The sequence below is a fragment of the Tursiops truncatus genome, chromosome 6 (assembly GCF_011762595.2).
Source record: "Tursiops truncatus isolate mTurTru1 chromosome 6, mTurTru1.mat.Y, whole genome shotgun sequence".
NCBI lineage: Eukaryota > Metazoa > Chordata > Mammalia > Artiodactyla > Delphinidae > Tursiops > Tursiops truncatus.
In genome coordinates this window covers 80,759,988-80,779,523 of record NC_047039.1, presented here as the reverse complement: position 1 = coordinate 80,779,523, position 19,536 = coordinate 80,759,988, and the positions used below count along the sequence as shown (strand labels likewise).

The 19,536-nt window shown below is 53.9% G+C and overlaps 1 protein-coding gene across 3 annotated transcripts in view; it reads left to right on the top strand.

Annotated features, from left to right (window-relative positions):
- The window catches only part of SHB (SH2 domain containing adaptor protein B), a 144,881-nt gene that overhangs the window by 116,539 nt on the left and 8,806 nt on the right, over positions 1-19,536 (top strand). The window contains exons 5-6 of one of the 3 annotated variants that reach the window (XM_073806310.1): positions 944-1,063; positions 4,866-19,442. In XM_073806310.1, coding sequence (XP_073662411.1) covers positions 944-1,063; positions 4,866-4,989 — 244 coding nt within the window. In that variant the 3' untranslated portion in view covers positions 4,990-19,442. The other 2 variants (XM_073806311.1, XM_033858299.2) reach the window with 2 other exon arrangements.

The window sequence follows — 19,536 nt, the reverse complement described above, 5'->3', positions numbered from 1 at the left end:
AGCTTTTTCAGTCTTGAAAATCAACGTTCCCCTTTTGTTCTGCAGTCAAGCATCTGTCACTGCACCCCTCCCTTCTGATTCTGCCACTCACCACATGCTGTCCAGAAGCAGTGGCACTGGGATTTCCACGTGCCCAGTCGATGCCAGATGCACTTGGCAGGAGCACTGGTGTGACCCCCACCCCCACCCCAAATGCCTGCTCTCCTGAGTGATGAGCACCGCCCACTAGTCCCACAGATGTCGCAGAGCCAGCACGTGTCCCTCCTGTCAGCGCCCTCTGACGGCTTCTGTGTCACTCAGATGGAGAAAGCCAGAGTCCCCGCATTGCCTTGCGTGCAAGGCCCCCGAGCCGGCCCTGCTGCGTGGCCTCTTCGGCCTCAGCACCCACCCCACTGCCTTGCCTCGCTCCAGCCACGCTGGCCTCCTTGCTGTTTCCAAAACATGCCAGGCACTCCTGCCTTTGCTGCCCTTCCTTCTACCAGATGCGCTCTTTTCCAGCTGCTGTCCTTCGTGGCTTCCTCCCTCACCTCCTTCAGGTTCACGCTGAAATGTCACTCTCTGCAGAAGGCTTCCCTGGCAGCTGCTTAAAGTAGCGGTCCCTCCTGCCAGCTCCAAGCCAGGCAGCCCAGCTTCGTTTCCTCCATAGCCTCCACACTAGACCGGAAGCTTCATGGCGAGGAGATCGCAGGTCTGCTCACTGTTCTCTCCCCAGGACCTGCGTGCAGCAGGCATTCGGTCGATGTCTAGTGAATGACTGAACGCACGGATACACACAGGTGCACGCACACACACAAACGCACGTGCACTGCCTCGTGACAAGGAGGCCCGGGACGCCGACAGCTGCCCTCGGAGAGGCTGAGCCTCGTCGGGGAGGAGCGGATTTCAGAGTGTCAGCTGTGGGGGTCCGTCCCTGCTGGGTTCTGACCCCGTCTCTTCTCCGCAGATGGTATCACGGAGCCATCAGCAGAGGAGATGCGGAGAACCTGCTGCGACTCTGCAAGGAGTGTAGCTACCTTGTCCGGAACAGCCAGACCAGCAGGCACGACTACTCCCTCTCCCTGAAGTGAGTACACCTTGGCCACCTCCTGGGCCCTCGGCAGCCTCCAGCGATGCGTGGCCTGGCCCCAGTGTCTGGGGCAGAAAGACCCGCCAGTGTCCCCCAAGGGAACTTGACAGCATGAGTTATTTCAAGCCTTGCTTTTCCAATTTGATCTTATTCTGGGATACAGAGGAGTTTTTATGTCCTCTGTTTCTGCCCCCCACAAAGAGGGGGGGCATTTTCCTAGAATTTATATTAAATATCCAAGAATAGCTTTCACACGTACGGTGAGCCAGGGACTATAGAAGTGCGTAGCATGCCTCATCCCTCTCTCAACCCTCACACAGCACTTTGATGAGAAACATCTTGTCCCCATTTTGCAGATTAGGAAACTAAGGCTCAGAGAGGGGCCATGGCTGGCCCAAGGGGCAGGGCCAGTACTCAAGGCCTGGTGTTTGACTCCCCACTGTTCCTGCTGCCGCCATGAGAACCACCCTTTCCTTATGTTCTAGGTTGCTGTTTGGGAAAGTTTCACTTTTAGGTGTCACACAAAGGTTGTGAGGAACACTGGGAAGAGCCAGGAAGAACCTTGCTGGCATTATCACCTGTCAGGTCTTTCTGGATACGAGGCCATTGCTTTCAGGATAGGTGGCCCTGCCATAAGAAAAGGGTTTTTTGATTGAGGGCTTCATCATTTAGTGCCGTTACTGACTGGATGGAACCCAGCGGATTGTCTGAAACCCATTTTACAGACAGGAAAACTGAGGCCTGGAGAGAGGACGGATTTAAAGAATTAGTGACAGAACTGGGGCATAAACCCAGGCCCTTCAGCCAGCACAGACCATCAGGAGTGGTGCAGCCCTCTGCCTGCTTCCTTTCTGCTCTACTCACCATTGTTCAAGGCCATGTGATGGAGAGAGGGCCTGCTGGGATGCAGCTGTCAGGAGAGCCCTGTGCAGGCCGGGTTGTGTAGTCAGTAGGGTCAGTGCAGCCAAGGAGAGAGAGATTGGCCTGTGTTCTCTGCTCAGGACTGACCCCACCTGAGAGGGACAGTGACAAACTGCAGAGCAGAGCCTGGGCAGGAAGCAGAGGCACTGGAAGTCCGCCTGGAGAAGGGAGGGTGTGTGGAGACTTGGGGACACCACAGATCTCTCAAGGACATCAGGGCAGAAGTGGTAGATGGGAGAGTTATGGGCAGGCAGATTCCAGGTCAGTGAGAGGCGCAGTTCTCTAACAGAGCCAATCAGGAATCAGAACGATCCAAAGCTGCCTCAAGAAGTAGCGAGTATCTCATCACTGGGGGTGTGTGCAGCCAGGAGCCGGACAACCGCCTTGCCAGGGAGGACGTGGAGGGGATTTCTAAGCAGCTGGGAGGGCACTCAGGACAAACGGCACATGCATGCTTCATCGTCCACCATCAGGCCTGACAGCTTAAAGAATCAGGCCAGTTATTGCAGCCCAGGAAAATTCAATACACTAAACCGTGGCTGGGCTGGAGGCGGCCAAAGCCAGAGGGCCACAGTGGGGTCAGGTGCACACCGCTGGCTGTGCTGCCTGGGGCCAGGGGGTCTTCAACTCCCCACTGCTCCATGCAGCCCCCTCCCTCCCTTACTGTTCGAGGTAACCTGGCAACCCGGGTGCCCATGAATGATGCTTCCAGATCTTCACCTTCCCGCCTCAAGGTGAATTGTGCCTTTCTGGACTGCAAGAGGTAAAAGAAGCAAGTGACATCAGAGATGGGACTCCTGTGTCACCACCTTTCCCTGGTGACCCAGACAGCCTGCCCACGCCCTGGGCTTCCTCACTCTCATCACGCTGGCAATCTCTGAGTTCCTCAGTGGATCTCATTCTTCCTGGAATTCTGTCGTCTGGGACCAGGCCAGAGGCGTCTTCCCGAGAGGGCTGATTGAATGCACAGAGAAAAGGGTGGGGCTCCCCGTGCCAGGCCCAGTCGTTCATCATGAGGGCCAGGGCCCCATCGCACTTTTATTCATTCACTGGGCGCGTGCTGGGCCCCTGCACTGGGCAGGCCTGGCTGAACACTGGGGCCCCTGGTGACCCCACCACAGCCCTGCCTGCAAGGAAGAAACAGCCTCCCAAGTTCCCAGGATGTTTGGGGCTGAGGCGCCAGCATGGGAGCACACAAGGAATCTCGAGCCAGTGGCAGGAGTACTCATGCCAGCGGTGCCTGCGTGGTCCATTCCTCAGTGCCCTGAGCCCATGCCCTCCGTTATACAAACAGGCCCAAATGCCAGCTCACCGGTGGGTTTTCAGAAGAGTGTTTCTGTCAAAGTCCTAAGAGCATAATTCCCTTTTCGTTCCTGGTTTGCTCCCTTCCCTAGACCGTAGGACCACTCTCGGGATGGAGAGCGCCTTGATTCTCTTCTGCTCTGTAACAGGCTTATAGTCCAGGGGCCGGGCTTCCCCACTTGCTGGCCTTGTGGCCTTGGCAGCCACATCACCTTTCTGAGCCTCAGTGTCCTCATCTGTGCATGAGAGGTGACGCTGCTTTCCTTACATCGATGCTTATCAGTGTCTCTGGCTCTCCGGGGTTCCCCTGCCCGTGGGCTCAGCCACCCATTGTCCTTGGAGTGCTGTGGCAGGATCCCCTGCACCTCCCAGGCGAGGGGAGGAGGTGGAGGAGACTGAGGGCGCAGCCCAGGGGCCTGCGCTGGGATCCCAGATCAGAGCACTCTGCCGTCAGGCCCAGGTTTGTCTTCCTGGACCCGTCCTGTCAGTTCTCATTATCAGGAAGTGCAATTTGGATGACTGATCTCTGCCCATGGGTGCTGGAGGTGGAGGGTTTAGTTTTGCATGCTTGTCAGGAGCCATTAGCTCCCAAACGCCAGAGGGGTGGTCTTACCTGGTCAGCCTTCTCTTGAAGAAGGCCAGAAGTGGGGAGGAGGGCTAGGCCATCCGTGGCTGGCCAGAGCAGCCCGCTAAGTGGAGGTGGGCTTGTTTTCCAGAGCAGCCTCAGTTCCCAGTGACCAGTCAGGCTGCCGGCCAGGGAGTGACACCTGGCATTCATCACCTCAACCACAAATGGAACTGCCCTGGTACTGAATGTCCCGGCTGCTTGGGGCAAGTGCCAGCTTTGCCAGCCACCATGGAGGTCCAGGGACTCCACATCCCGAAGCCTCCCTGGTGGGGGTAGGGTGGGGAGTGGCATTATCAGGAGTGAGGTGCAAATGTACATTGGAATTCCAGCTATGTTATCATGTGAGCCTTGGGTCATGCGATGAGGGTATTCCAGGGTGGAGGAAAGTGTTTGGGGGAGTCTGGCCCCAGAGGACAGGGCCCTCCACCCCTCCCGTCCTTCCCTCAGCATATATTTGTCAGAGCCCTTGGTACCAGGCACTAGGCCGAGCAGCACAGGGAGCAGAGGAGAGGACAGCCCGGCCCGGGCTGCAGAGCTCCCAGTCTGGGCCTTGTTGCTTGCATGTCTGCACAGAGGCCCTTGGGGGCCAGAGCTGGCGCTGGAGTGAGAGGGTCTGGAGAAGCTGCTGCGCAGAGGTACACTTAAGCCTTAAAGAAAGGGTAGGCATTCCCCAGGCAGGGACAGTTGGTGGGCATCTCAGGTGGAGGGGACAGGCTAGGCAAAGCCCTGGAGATGCAGAAGAGCCTGGGCAGGACTCGCGCCCTGCAGAGGAGCTGAGACTCAGTTCTTAGTGACGGGGCCACTCTCAGGCACCCGCCTGTATGCTTAAACCCCACTTCCACCCTGCAAATCCACAGCACTTCACGATTTAGAAAGCCTGCGCGTTCGCCTCGGGACAGCCCCACGGGGTGGCCAGGGCAGAGACCACCATCCTCGTTCTCACCTTAGGGTAGAGGAAGCTGACCGACCAGCTGAGAATGGAGTGGAGGCAGAGGATTCCCAGCCCAGTGTCTCCCCACCCGCTCCCAAGCACTCCTTACACCGGCCAGAAGGTCATCGGTGTCGAACCTGAAGCGACCGTAGAGGCCTGCCTGGTCCAGTCCCTTTGCTTCATGGCTGGGGAGACTGAGACCCACAGGGGATTTGTGACTGACCAGCTCCCCAGCTGGCAGCTGACCACACTGACGAGAGATGGCGACTGCTTCCCACTGTGGGGACCAGGCAGATCCCTGGACCAGCCTAAGCTGCCACCCACCTGCCCCTTCACCAAAACCCCCCGCACCCGTGGCAATCCAAGATGGCGCCTGCCTCCCTCACCTCCTCGCATCCATCCAAGTCCCCTCCATGGCGGACGCCCCCACCCGTGAAGCAGTCTTGCAGAGGTCCTGCCTCATGGCTTTTGAACACTGCCCTCATCCCCTCCTTCTGCAGAACTCTCCCTCTTCCCCTCTCCAGCCTGACCTGACAGGGCGTCAGACCCTTGGCGCCCTCTCAAGCCATCAGCACACACGTTGGCCCCAGCGCCAACCATTGACCCCTGCTACACTCACTCTAGCCTCGGGGAAGTGAAAGGTTGAGCTTTTAGAAGTTGGCAAGAAAACATCACCCTCTAACACAGTTTACTGTTTGGAAAGGCAAGCAGCGGGGGAAAGGGATGAAAAATCTCATTAAAAGGGTTCTTTAGGCACTTTGGACTGTGAATGACTCTTTGCAATTTCTAGTTTCATGAGTTTTTGCAAAGGAATCTGGACAAGATGAGGGAAACAGGACTCCAAAGACCAGAGGGTTTGCTGCTGAGGGCCGGGGAGGCAGGGAGAACGCCAGGGCCTCCTCGTACACAGGGCAGGCTCTGCCTGTTCTGGGCACCCCCCCGGGATGGGGGCAGACAGAGTGGCCCTCCTGAGGCCTCAGCAGGGATGCCCCTGCTCCTTTGACAAGGGCCCAGCCCTGTTCTCTTTAAGCACTGAGAGCCCCAACTCCAGTGGGGGACATGGCCCCAGGGAGCCCTCACAAAGGGGCCTTCAGCTTTCAAATCCCCAAAGGCAAACTTCACAGCATCCTTGCAAATGTGTGGCCCAGATTCTGACCTCAAGAGACATTTCTGGGGTCTGACCTTTTCCCATCAGGGTACAACTCAGCCCTGATCACTCAGGAGCCTTCCTCAGCCCATAAGCTCTGCCCCTTCCGTGTCTTGTTATTTAATGGGCTCCAGTCTCCAGGAGTTCATAGCCCAATCGGGGAAGAAGTGGTATTTACACGAGTAACTCAGATACTCATAGAACGTGTTTAAGGCTCCCCAAGGCAGAAAATGCTCAGGGCTGTGAAAGAGGGAAGGAACCAGAAGAGGGGGTGTTTGAAGGCCGGGCAGATCTTAGACCTGTGCACAGGGTAGAGAGGGCAGCCAGGCAGAGGGAATGGTACAGAGGCAGGAAGTGCAGAGCTTGTGTAAGAACAACAGATGACATTGATGGGAGCCAAGGAGACGGGTGGCCCTAGTCATCAGGCTGAGGAACTGGGGACTCTAACCTGTAGGGCAGGGAGCGTTCCTGAAGGTTTTGAGCAGCGTCGCAGTCATGTCCCCAGAGCTGTATTCTAGAACCATTCATGAACCAGGGTGTCAAATGGAACACTACTCTGCCTCCCTCTCCCCGACATGTCCACAGACATGCCACCCGAGCTAGCACAGTCCAAGAGGTGGGCAGCACGTGGCCACACGTCCCAAGGGGAGATCCAGGGCAGCCCTTTTAAAGATGTAGAGGGAAGGGGCTTTCCTGGTGGTGCAGTGGTTGAGAGTCCGCCTGCCGATGCAGGGGACACGGGTTCGTGCCCCGGTCCGGGAAGATCCCACGTGCCACGGAGCGGCTGGGCCCGTGAGCCTTGGCCGCTGAGCCTGCGCGTCCGGGGTCTGTGCCCGCAACGGGAGAGGCCACAACAGTGAGAGGCCCGCGTACCACACAAAAAAAAAAAAGTAGAGGGAAAAGCATGGGCTCTGCAGCCAGAGATACCTGGGTTCAAACCCTAGCTCCATCTCTTACCTGCTGTGTGGTTCTCGGCCAATGACTTTACCTCCCTGATCATCACCTAGAAAGCCACGTAGGCCACTCTCATGAAGTTGTTGTAATAATTAACGCAGCTCAGCAGGTATATGCCAGTCTCCACTCCTCCCAGCTTTCCCGGAGCCTTTAGAAATTGCCGTGGAAGCAGCAAGGTGGACAGGGCTGCACCAGGTCAGGCGCCCTCAGGGTGCGTCTGGGCTACATCTGCTTCTGGATGACACGGGCGAGTGTCTTCCCCGTTCCCACAGAAAGAGGGTCTGGCATTTGATTCGTAAATTTGCTTCCAGGTCCAAGCTGTCTTTCTGCTCAGTCCTAAGCGTGGTGGGAAGGAGGGAGCGGGACAAGAAGATGCCTCCTGCTCTGATTGCTAAACGAGGCCCGTCAGGTTCCTGCTTGGAGCTGGGGGTCTGTGCTGACTGCTGGGCAGCCAGTCTTCACCCAAAAGATGCTTCCTGGGAGGGTGGTGAGCGTAGCAGGGCCAGAGGAGCTGATGGGCTGCGTTCCAGGGGCTCTGGGGGCACATTTCTGTTAGAGTTGTTTTTCTTTCTTCTCTCCCCTCGTTGATTTATATAGTAGAGGAGAGAGTTTTCAAACAGTAGGCATGTCTGGGTCTAGGCAGGCGGGCCAGTGATTAATCTTAGTTTGTTGCTGCTGACAGCCAGGAGCAAGAAATAATAAAGGTTTGCAGGGCGGGGAGAGGCGGGGGATGAGGAAAGGCTGCTCGCCCTGCGATCATTGGCAGGGAGCACGGACTTCATTTCCTTCTGCCGTCTGAGCACCCCTTGTCGGGTCGACATCTGAGGCTCCAGCCTCTCAGCTCCATGGGGGCTGCTCCCATGGTCAAGCCCCCAGGGTGGTCCCCCAGACCACAGTAGAGCCTCCCCGGCCGTTGTTGGGTTCCCTGCCCAGCATGACCTCCTGCTCCAGGATGTAGGACTCCATCACCACCACTTGCTCTCCTCTCCAGCCTGCCCTTGAGGGCAGAGCTTCGAGAAAGGCAGGTGTGTGCCGCCCGGGGCACTGCTCTGCTGACCAGGGCCCTGGGTTCCTGGCTGCCTGCTCCCGTGACTCTGCACCTCTCTGAGCTGCCAGGTGGGTGTGAGGGCTGGAGAAGGGGGAGTACAGAAGAAAGAGAGGTGGGGGTCAGGCAGACCGGCACAGGGGTAGCTGACTGACTCCAGGCAGACAGTGATGGCAGGAAGGGGTGGAGTGAGGAGGGGTTTTGACATGGGCCTTGGGAAGTGAGGAGGGTTGAGGCAGTTGGGGATGGGCAGGGTAAGGAGCTGCCCATTCTGAGGAAACAGCAGCCCAGGAGGACAGAAGCTGCCTACTTTCCAATCCACAGTTTTCAATATATCCCATCACTAACTCCTCCCCATCTCCCCAGGATAGAGGCAGCTCTGTGCAGCAGAAGACATGGGCTCTGGATCAGTCTGGATTGGGCTCTTGAACCCCAGCTCTACCACTTACTAGCAGGGTGGCCTTGGACAAAGGGACTTAACATCTCTGAGCCTCAATTTCCTCATCTATAAAATGGGTTTTACAGAGGTATTCCTGAAGAGATGATATACGTGAAGTGCTTGGCATGTGCCCAGCAGGCATTAAGTGAGTGTGGTAGCCCACTGTCTTTGTTACAGACTATGGAGAGCCACGGGTTATTGAGGAAAGAGCTTGGTGTGGTCCAGAGCCTTGAGAATTGTCTGGATCTGTCCATGCCCGCAGCTACTCCCCTTTATGGTGGTGGGATTTTAGAATTTATGCAGGCTGCAACTTGAGAAAATCCTGCCTTGTTATGACTGAGACTCAAATCACAGGGCTAGAGTCAAATCCAGGCTGCCCTTGTTCTGGCTGTGTGACCTTGGGTGAGTCACTTAACCTCCCTGATCTCCCAGTTCTTGATCAGTACCTGAAGATGATGACCACTTCAACAGGCATTCCTTTCTGTCCCCCTCACTGTCCTGCTGACCCCTATCTCTCCCTCCACATCTTCAGACATTATGAGTCGATTACAAGAGCCAGAACCTGGTCCAGGAAAGTAGCTCTCGTACATTAAGTACACTTGAGCAGAAATCTTGGGATTTAGGGAACAGAAAGAGACCTTTTACATCACCTGGCCCAATGCCCTGTACAGGTGGAGAAACTGAGACCAGAAAGAGGAAGAAGCTTGTTTGCCTCCTGGCTTCCCATGCAGGCCCTGTTTTCTGGCAGCATTTGCATTGGCCTGAGACAAAGGGCAGGCAGGGGAGAGGGGCCGTCTGCCTCTTTGCTCTCACTACACAGAGGATTTCACATCCTTTCAGGACTGATGGAGGGAAAATGAACTTTCTGTTCAATTAGTGTGCGACGTGTTTTCTCCTTCTAAAAGGTTTAAAGGAAGTGGTGCAATTAGGAGCTCCTCCAACGCCCCGTGCAGGAGACTAAATGAAAACAGTGAACTTCAGAGACAGAGGTTCGCAGAAACCCCGTCTGACCGTGGAGGTGTCTGGAAGGCAGATGGGGGTGAAGCGCTGGCTGCTGAGGAGGCTGCAACAGCTCAGCGAAGGACTAGGGCAGTGGGAGTAGAACAGAGGCCGTGTCCTGGTAGAACTGAAGAGGGTGAGAAACAGCAAGAAGTCAGGGGCCTCATCCAGATTCCTGAACAGCTGGGTGAGTGGTGGCACCACCAGCTGCAACATGGACCTGGAATGGTTTTGAAAAACCCAGGAAACTCGTCCTAACTCAGCTGCCCAAAACCAGAGGCAAGGGGTGCCCACACTCACACTGCCAACCCATTGTCCAGAGCACCCACCAGCCTGGCAGTGCCCAGCGTGCCTGCTGATGGGCTGGGTTTTCCCTTCCTGACTTGCTGCATCTCCCCTCCCAGCCAAGCACACGGCATTGCCCTTTGCTCCCCCGAGAGCTCCCTGGTCCCCTCCAGAGTCAGAGCCACCCTGATTACATTTCCAGCTGCTTTTTAATTATCTCATATCAGCCCCCATAAATCTCTCCGTAAGGCTCGCCTGCCGTGGGAGGCGTTCCAACTGTTGCCAGGAAGCCTCTTGTGCCCTGGGACAGCTTCCCTTCTGAGGCACTGGGTGGTCTCTTCAAATGAGAAAAATATTTCTTTCCAATCACATTTCTAACATCTTGTTAATAGGACTTATTTAATAATACTTTTGCAAAAGCCATCTGGGAATGGCTTGATTGAGAGGGCATGTGGGGTGCAGCAAGGACAGGCCATGGTGACAGATACAGACCTTGTATCTGCCATCAGCAGATACAGCAACATGGAGAAAGATGCAGTCAGGGACCAGAGGACCAGGGCCTGAATCACTGCTTCCACCAGCCAGGAGGGTCACCCAGCAAGTTATTTCACGTCTCTGAGCCTCAGCCCTGAGGCTCAGGGAGACAGCGGAAGGGAAAGCTCTTAGTAAACCCTGAGTGTCTGTATGAATGCAGGTGGTGTTATTTACAGAGCCTTGTGCTTTCCCCGGGGGAGTATTGGGGGTCTTACTTTGCTAACAGCTAGGTAAATAACTCAAAGCCCTGCCCCCCGCCCCCCGCCCAGAGGCATTTGGCGGGGCTGGAAGCAACCAGCTTCATTCAGTAAAATCCCAAGGTTTCCTGTTCCCCATACCTTCAGGCCCTTGCAGCCAGAAGGCTCTTGAATCATCCAGGTCAAGACCCTGGCTTTCGGATGAGAGAAACAGGCACAGGAAGGGAAAAGGACCTTCCCAAGGTCCCGCAGCAAGTTGCTGGCAGAGCCCAGATGTCTCAACTCCCATCCCAGGGTTATTACCCTTCTGAGCCCATAACACTATATTTTCTCTCCCATTTTCTCCATAAACATTCTTGGTATTTGCGGCAGATTTATACAATCGGATGTCAGATTTTATAGCTCTCGTCTTTGCTCCCACAGTTCAAACGCTAAAGCTATAAAAATGATATTTTGCTGTGTATGAGTGTGGGTGTGTCACACTCACACGTGCACACACTTCCATTTTGTGCCTCGAATCTGCCCTTTTCTGAATGAAATTGGGTCATTTGTAGAGACGTGGATGGATCTAGAGACTATCGTACAGAGTGAAGTAAGTCAGAAAGAGAAAAACAAATATCGTATATTAATGCATATATGTGGAACCTAGAAAAATGGTACAGATGAACCGGTTTGCAGGGCAGAAATAGAGACACAGATGTAGAGAACAAACGTATGGACACCAAGGGGGGAAAGTGGCGGGGGGTGGGGGTGCGGTGGTGGTGGGATGAATTGGGAGATTGGGATTGACGTGTATACACTAATATGTATAAAATAGATAACTAATAACCCACTGTATAAAAAATTAAATTCAAAAAAAACCCTACGTTTTTCTGGGCAGCCCTCCCCCAGTGAGCAGCCCCCATCCTCCTTCCAGCTAAGGGTGCTTTCTGCCACTTTTAATACCTTTTTTTTAAGGATTGTTTCACCTAGGAGGAATATCAGAAACAATTGGTTTTGGCAAAGCTGGCTTATTAGAAATGTTTTAATTAGAACTTTTTTTCTTTCTCTATTTTCCTTTTGAAAATCTACACGCTGCTCACGGCCCTGAGCGGCTTGAGGATCAGCCTGTCACATTCTCAGCACAGACTTTCAGGGCAGGGGCAACAGTTCAGCAGTGTAGGTGTCACTGCTGCGTTCCTACCAGGCACCAGGCCTTTGACTGGATGGGGAGACAGAGGCACATCAGAGTCTAAGCTTGTAGTCCAGGCATGGGGACAAGAATAGGTGACTACTGTGATGGAGGGAGGTGTAGCAGAGAATGAGTAAGGGAGGAAGAAAGTGAGTCTGACTGGGGGCATCTCAGAAGGCTTCCTGGAGGAGGTAGCATGTGAGCAGGGCCTAGGACGATAATAATGTATTGGGAAGTAACAGAAAGGTAGAAGGATGATTAGGTTTGGTATTAGAGGAGAGGTCTCTGCAGTGTCCCCTCTCCCTGTGGTGCTAACTCCCTGTGGTGCCAACTTTTCAATTGTCCCCTCCACATAAGCCCCCCGTGGCCCAGGTGACTAATAATATTGTGGACGTAGATGTACCTTGTAAACTCTGAAGTCCTAGTCAGCTCTCTCTCTGTCTCCCTACAGCTTCTGCATCTCTGGTCCTTTATCTTTTCCACAATTCCTTCCCACCCCCCAACTTGCCAAAGAGTAGCCACATGCCCCTCATTTCCACCTGACACTAAAGGTGTGTACCCCACCCTAGCTGAACACAGCCTCCCAAGGGAAAATGCATTTACACGGTGCTGGGCAGGCGCTTTGCAGTCCCTGGTACCTGGTGTTAGAAATTGAAGAGGCTTCTGCAGCGTATCCTCTGAGGCAGGTAGAATTGTGCCAGTAACAATGATGAAAAACTTGGGGGGGGGCAGTATATGAGTTCTGACACAAGTGATGATGAAACCACTGAGGCGGCAAATGCATGAGGTGGTGTGTGCTGGGCACACCCACCTTTCAGATTCACGGTCTCCCAATGGGAGCATAATCCCGTTTTGAGTTCAGATTTTCAGGCTAGAAAAATACTTTCTCCTGTCCTCAGTTGTTCCAGTCTTACCCCCTAAAAATCTTCTGTGATGAAACAAGGGTTGACTTTTACTTTTGTGGAAGTTGTGCTTTTAAAAAGCAATCAGTTCCAATAGTAAGTAACTTTTGGGAACTCAATTACTTGCAGCCATGCTGAAAAAAACTGTAATTAACGTGGTCAAACCCTAGCCAAATAATAAAATGAAAGCTTTGTTGTGTATCAAGGCAGAAATCAATTTCATTAGGGAGCAAAGAGCCAGAGATTTAATTTTGAGAAAACTCTCCACCCTGTGGACAGAGGTTGTCAAGAAGCTGCCAGAATGAATGCCCAACATGAGAGGATTCGCCCTCCAGAGCCCAGATTACTAAGGGCTGGCAGTGACCTTTCAGAATTACATTTGCAAACCTTCCAATTGTGGCCACAGCCAGTGGGGCTTTTGCTTCTTAATGTTCTTGGACTGGTGCCCCTTTTGGTTTGGTCAAGAGGTGCATGTTGTCTGCACCCACTGACACTTGCATGCCAATGAGATCCTGTCCCTTGGGATGGGGAGGAGGAAGAAGACAGAGGTGGACTCTGGAGGTCGGAAGACACCAGAAAGGAGTTCAGCGAAGGCTCAGAGTGTCCACATGGTGATGGAGTCGTGTCCAGACAGCAGGGCTAATAGCCAAGTGGGACATACCCACTGGGGACACTGTCCGTTTGCAGGCCAGCATGTGTATGAGAGATTGTGAGCAGCAGGGGGGACCAGGACGAGAGAGGACAGCTGGAGAGGAGCAGTCTCAGGTCTGCGCCTGCTTCTGTATTCCGCTCTCCAGGGGGCCTTCCCACGGCAGGCAGAGCAGCTGTGACCTGCTGGAATGTGCTAAGTCACATTTCAGCTCAGAACATAGAAGGACTTTCTCATGGTCAGAGCCATCAAAGGTTGGAAAAAGTTGTACCCGTAAGGAGTAAGCTCCCCAACACGGGATAAGCCACAAAAGCTGAACATTAGATGTGAATATGGACTTTGCATCATCAGATAGAACGGTGGTTTTCAAACTTGAATGTGCGTCGGAATCTCTTGAAGAGCATATTAAAAAGCTGATTCAGGTTCCAGAGAGGCCCAGGGAGTCGCAGGCTTAGCAAATCCCCAGGAACTTTGATGTAGGCATTTTGGGGCACATTTGTAGAAACTCTATATTTGAGAAACCTGCACTCCTCTTCCAACCCTGAAACTCTGGGATGTCTGTAATGAAGTTCAGTCCTTTTGTTTAATATCTGAATAGTCATTCCTTCTTCATTGCATGGTGTGAGCACCTATGTGCTAAGTTTCAAAGGTTTAGCAGTTTGTGGGACCTCAGTGGTCACCTAGTTCTCTCCCTTTGTTGTATAGATAGATGGGGAAACTGAGGCCCAAGAGGACAGGAGCCAGGGCTGGGACCAGGTCCCTGACATCCAGTTCAGAGCTCTTTTCACTTGCTTTCAGTGACTTTAAGGACTATCATAAAGTCCACCCCATTTCACAGATGAAGAAACTGAGGCCCAGATCCCCAAGGACTGTTGGGAGCTTTTCCACTGAAAACCACCATCACCATCATTCACATGATGTGCAAAAGGCCCTTGGCCAGGGTGTCTGGGTGGCTTAGAGTCAACTGTGTGCCTTTGAAATTTCAGGGAGGAAGAACGGACCCTCAGGTTAGAGGAAGGACCACTGAGCAAGTAGGTCTGTTTTAGCTTTCAGTTTTTAAAGGCCCTCCTGGATTTTTCCTTCTTTACTTGTTTGAGTAAAACTGTGAGTTGGATCAGGTGCTTTGTGGGCGAGTCCCCTTCTTTGCTGTGCTAATGAATCGGTTGGTCAGTTAGCAAGGGACGCCCCAGCCAGGAAGGGAGTTGGGTCTGGAGGATAGTGAGGGTAAGCACTGTGCTTTAAGGACAAGGATGAGAATTGGGGTTGGGGGGGATTGCTGCCTTCTTCCCCCTCCCTGCACGTCCACCTCCACCTTCCACCTTGTCACAGGCATTGCTGCCTACTCTGAGCATACAGAGGCTATGGGTAGTGCCCAAGAATCCCCTACAGCGAATGGCACAGGGGTGGGGTAGGGGGGAAAGGGGCACATTCTGGATTCACTGGAGAATGGGAGCAAACCTCCACCCCTTTCTGGGCCTTAATGTCGTCTGTAAAATAAGAGCAGGGAAACACATGGTCTCAAAAGCCTCTGCTTGGTGTCTGGTCTATCTCGGAAATGTTGAATACGGAGCAATACACACAGTACTGCCATAAACCAGTATTTTTTAAGCAGAGAAGCCTCTTTCCTCATCATTCCCATTCTGTTTTCATGTGGACCCTGCTGTGTAACAATGTGCTTTTGAGAGTGTTGGGAAATACCACTCCATGTTTGGGAAAGTCGATCTCAGGGTCATAAACACCATGCCCATAGTCACCCAGCGACAGAGCTAGGACCAGAACCCAGGCCTGCCACCCCAGCCAGGCAGGCTGCCCAGCTGGAGGATGTGGTCCTGCTGCCAACGTGGCCATGAATGGCAGACCAGGCAGACAGGGAGACACGCTCGGTGCTCAGCACGGAGCCAGCAAGGCAAACCAGATGGGCAGCAACTTCTACTCAGGCTCCTGCAGTGCAGGTGGGGACAAAGCCGTGTCAGAACCCCTAGAGCCTTAGCACCTGCCAAACTTGCTCATGCACCATCCAGCTCGGATCTCAGGATGGTTCTTACGGGTGGGCAGTGAAAACTCCATCCCGCAGATGAGGAAACTGAGGCTCAGAGAGAGGCACAGCTCGGAGTGGCAGAAGGGGACTCAGACCCAGGTCTGGGTCCCGCTGGGTCTGCAGGTGGTGGTCCCTTTGCCCTTGTCTTGCTGCCCTCATCCCGGAGTACTCCCCTCATCTCACTCTCCAGCCTCACCTGGCTCAACCCCAGGTTTCCAGCTCCCCTTTTGCTATAAAAGCCCCTGCGCCCCTGGCAGCTGGCGCTTACCCTTAGGGCTGCCTTTGCCCAGTCCCTGTTCTGGACCTTCCTTCAGGTACCGTGTGTTCCCCCTGCACCTGCTGGTTGGTGGTGAAGTGGGAGTTGGTCCTTGGAAACAGCCTGGAGCCCTTTGGCAAATTCTGTGTTGTGTCTTAAGCCCTTAAATAAGGAGCCGGATGACTAACCTTTATCAGGTGTTCATGCTTCCTTCACACAGGCATTCTCACTTCTCCCTCACAACTACTGTGAGGGTGGACTCTTCGTTACTCCCATTTCACAGATGAAGGATTTGAGGCATGGGTGACCAGTGAGCTGCCACTGTTGAAATTTGGGGCTGGATTATTCTATGCTGTGGGGCTGTCCTGTGCAGCATCCCTGACCTCCACCTGTAGATGCCAGCAGCTCCCCTGTCTCCAGACATTGTCAGATTCCTCCAGGAGGGAGGTAAACTCGCCCCAGTTGAGAACCAGTGCTCCAAGAAGAGTATGGGTGGAGAGAGGCTTGTCCTAGTAGAAGGAAACCCCCCTCTACCCCACCCCAGGCCTGAATGCATTCTGTCCATCCCGTTGGCACAGATGTTAAGAAGCCTTGCTTTTGCCACTGTGCTGTCCTCAAGCCCGGGGATTCCCTGTACCTGCATGAGGATAGCCGTCCTGCCCTGCCTTAGTCCTCCTGGCCGAGGCTGGCACACCCTCCACACCACTGTGATGTCTCTCATTAGCTTGAAAACTTCAGCACTGGAGGAACCCCCTCTACCTTTTCCAGACGGGGATGCTGAGGCCCAGGGAGAGGGGACCTGCCCAGCCAATGACATCAGTGGGATCAGAGTTTGAACCCAGGCATCTGACTTCAGTTCAGCCACCACCATCAACCCCACGTGCTTCAAACACAAAAGGGTCTTCGTGTTCCTGGAAGAGTCCTCTTTCCCCCTCCTAAAGCTCTGAAACATTTCATGTCATCCCTCCCCCTGCCTCCACCTCTCCCCTTGCAGTTTTCATGTGCATTTGCTGGAGCCTGAGGACTGCTAGGAACACCGACCAGAGAGACTGCAAAAGTCATCCAGCCTGCCCCCATGCATCATTACCCTCCCACTTACACGCCCCCAGTGATGGGAGGCTCACTCCCTCAGCTGTCAGTCTGGATCATTAATATCTTCCTGCCTGGCACTTTGTTAGTCTACTCCTGGGAAAATTGCCCCAGATCAGTTCATTTTGACCTATGCTGCCTTGCGTGGCACAAAACAAGCTTATGCGTCTCCATGTTTGCCGCGAGATGCATCTGCCGGCTCTCCTGCCTGGAGGTGGCTTTTCGTCACGAATTACTGGAGGCCCTCTCCCTGAGCCACCACCTTAGAGCTTGAGAAATGCCCGGGCTTCCTGGGGAGGCTCATCACTGCCAGTGTGCTTTTTGAAAGTCTAATTATTTGGTTGTAAATCAAGTTGTTTGGCTCAGCGGTGTTCACATTTAGATGTTTGTTCACCATAACTTGGCGCGTGTGTCTTTGGCTTGTCCCCTTGAAGGCTATTTCGGAAGGCAGTGGGTGGCATGTGACCTCATAAGCCCCTTCCCGCAGCTCCTCAACCCCTAGAACATCTCAGCTGGAAAGGGCTTCCATGCCCCTCACCCCATGCATTGCACAGTTGGAGAACCCCGACACACAGCTAGAAGGACTCACGCCCTGGTCCCCCGGTTCAGAAAGCCCTGGTGTCCTCTCACTGTGACTCAGGCAGGTTGCTTCTCCCTCTGGCCCTTGGTGTTCTCGTGTGTGCAGTGGGTGTCTTGCAGATAATGCCAGCCCTCCCAGCTTCTTTGTGAAGCCACAGGTTGGTCCAGTCCGACGGCAGCGGTGGCAATCACATTGTACATGTTTGTTCTGCCAGGCTCCCAGGACCTGTGCTGGTAGTTCTCAGCACGTGCAGATGCCAGCCTGACATCCTCAGGAGATGTCAACCAGGTACCTTTCCCCTGAAGGCCCCCATCACTTGAGATCTGGGTATTTTTTTCCCACAGCGGGCCCAGGGCTCTCCTCAGAACATGCTTCTCTGCAGGCACTCATGAGTGTTTCTGGAGTGGCTTGTTTCACAGATGTGGCGAGGAGTTTCTCTGTAGACACTTACCCAGCAAAATATCCCATCTCCCAGGAGGTCAAAGAGCAGACGTCCTGAATCAGAGCCATCTGCTTGCAGAGGCAGCATTGGCGAGCAGGGGGCGGGGTTATGGCAGGAAGTACCTGTTTTGTAGGCCCCTAGGTGGCCATGGAGGCAGGAGGTATCTTGCCATGGTCACCCTCCAGGCTGGCTCCCTTGGGATGCTCCCTCACCCAAGATCACAGCAGATCAGCATTAGAGCCGGGCCTAGAACGCACCTGTGCCCAGTTAATTCGATACAAACGTCCGTGTCCATCTCCACTCCGACTTGGGTGCACACTTCTGGGGTCAGAAGGACCTGATGGGCTGGTCTCATGCCCTCTCCACGCTGATCACAAGACCTGTGCTCCGAGAGCTCTGAGGGTGAATTCTGGTTGCTCTTGTCATGCTCATGGAGAGCAGGCAACACCTCCCTCCCCTGAGAATCATCCTGCAACCAATTGTTGAGGGCATTCAGGTGCCCAATTTCATCCTTCCTCTTCTCTTAACCGATCTGGCCTCAGGAATCTTTGCACAATGTAAGATTCAACTTTTTAATTAAAATAACCCACAAGAAGAGGAAGAGGGCTTCCCTAGTGGCGCAGTGGTTGAGAGTCTGCCTGCTGATGCGGGGGACACGGGTTCGTGCCCCGGTCCGGGAAGATCCCACATGCCGCGGAGCGGCTGGGAGCCTGTGCTCCGCAACGGGAGAGGCCACAACAATGAGAGGCCCACGTACCGCAAAAAAAAAAAAAAAAAAGAAGAAGAGGAAGAGATACAGCCACTTTGAGATCTGCTGGGCCCCAGAGCGGGGAGGGCCTGGGCCCTCAGGAAGATGTGGTTTTAGGAGGGAACTTGTGTCACATTCGTTTTATTTATCTAGGCCTGGGCAGGGGGCACTGGCTGGCTCTGTACCCTTGAATCATTTCTTGTAGAATCCCAAGGAAAGAAAAAGGTTTGACCCATTCTTCTCTGTGGCTTGTGGCTTCCCTCAAGTGAGACTTCTCTTTCCAATTTGAGAGGCAGGTGCCTTTGTACCCCCTGCAGAGGTGACCCTCTAGGTTCTCCCCATGGCTCTGCCCCTCACTAAGCTGGCTCCTCCTGGGACCAATGCTGACCAGGCAGAGCAGCCACTGTGCCTGGCCTTGAAAGAGGCAGCTTCTACCCAGCTTCTACTCAGGGGCCTGGTGGAGTCGCCACCATTCAGGAAGATGCTCGGGGCCTCATTTCCTTGGCTCAAAATAGACACTCACTAGATAGCTGCTGGATGGATGGATGGATAGATGAATGGAGTGCTCGGCTATGCGCCAGACATGTGCTGAGGGCCCAAAGGGGAATAAGGCTTGACCTGCTGAGAAACGTCCCAGTGAACAGAGTTCCCGACCTCAGGAGCTCACAGAGCTGCAGGGACCTGGACACCTGGATCCGTCTGGTTGGGTGGCTGAGCAGGGGAAGATGAGGCTGCAGTGGTAGTGTCAGGGCCCTGAATGCTTACCACAGGCTTCAAAGTCAGACAGACACAGTGAAATCCTGGTCCCACCGTGTCCCATGGGACAAGGCACACAACCTCCTTCAGCCTCAGTTTCCCCATCAGTAAACAACGGTAGTCACACCAAGCAACTTATCAACCTTGCTGTGGGCTTAAATGAGGTCACGTGTAGCAGTGGCTCAGCTCAGTGCCTGGTGCACAGTGGGGTTCGAGCATTCATTCTGCAGTGGCAGTGGGGAGCCCTGGACGGTTTCGAGCTGAGGGACAGTGTTCTGGGGCATCTCAGTGAAGAGAGCAGCTCCCCAACCACCTTTCAGTAGAGGGAAACCAGAGATCACCTCTGTGTGTGGTTTCCTGTAACCAGGTCCTACATGCTAGTCCCCAAGGGCAATTTCCTTGCCTTCTCCTGCATAAATATTATATGCAAGTATTTTTAAGTCACTTCATTGTGAAA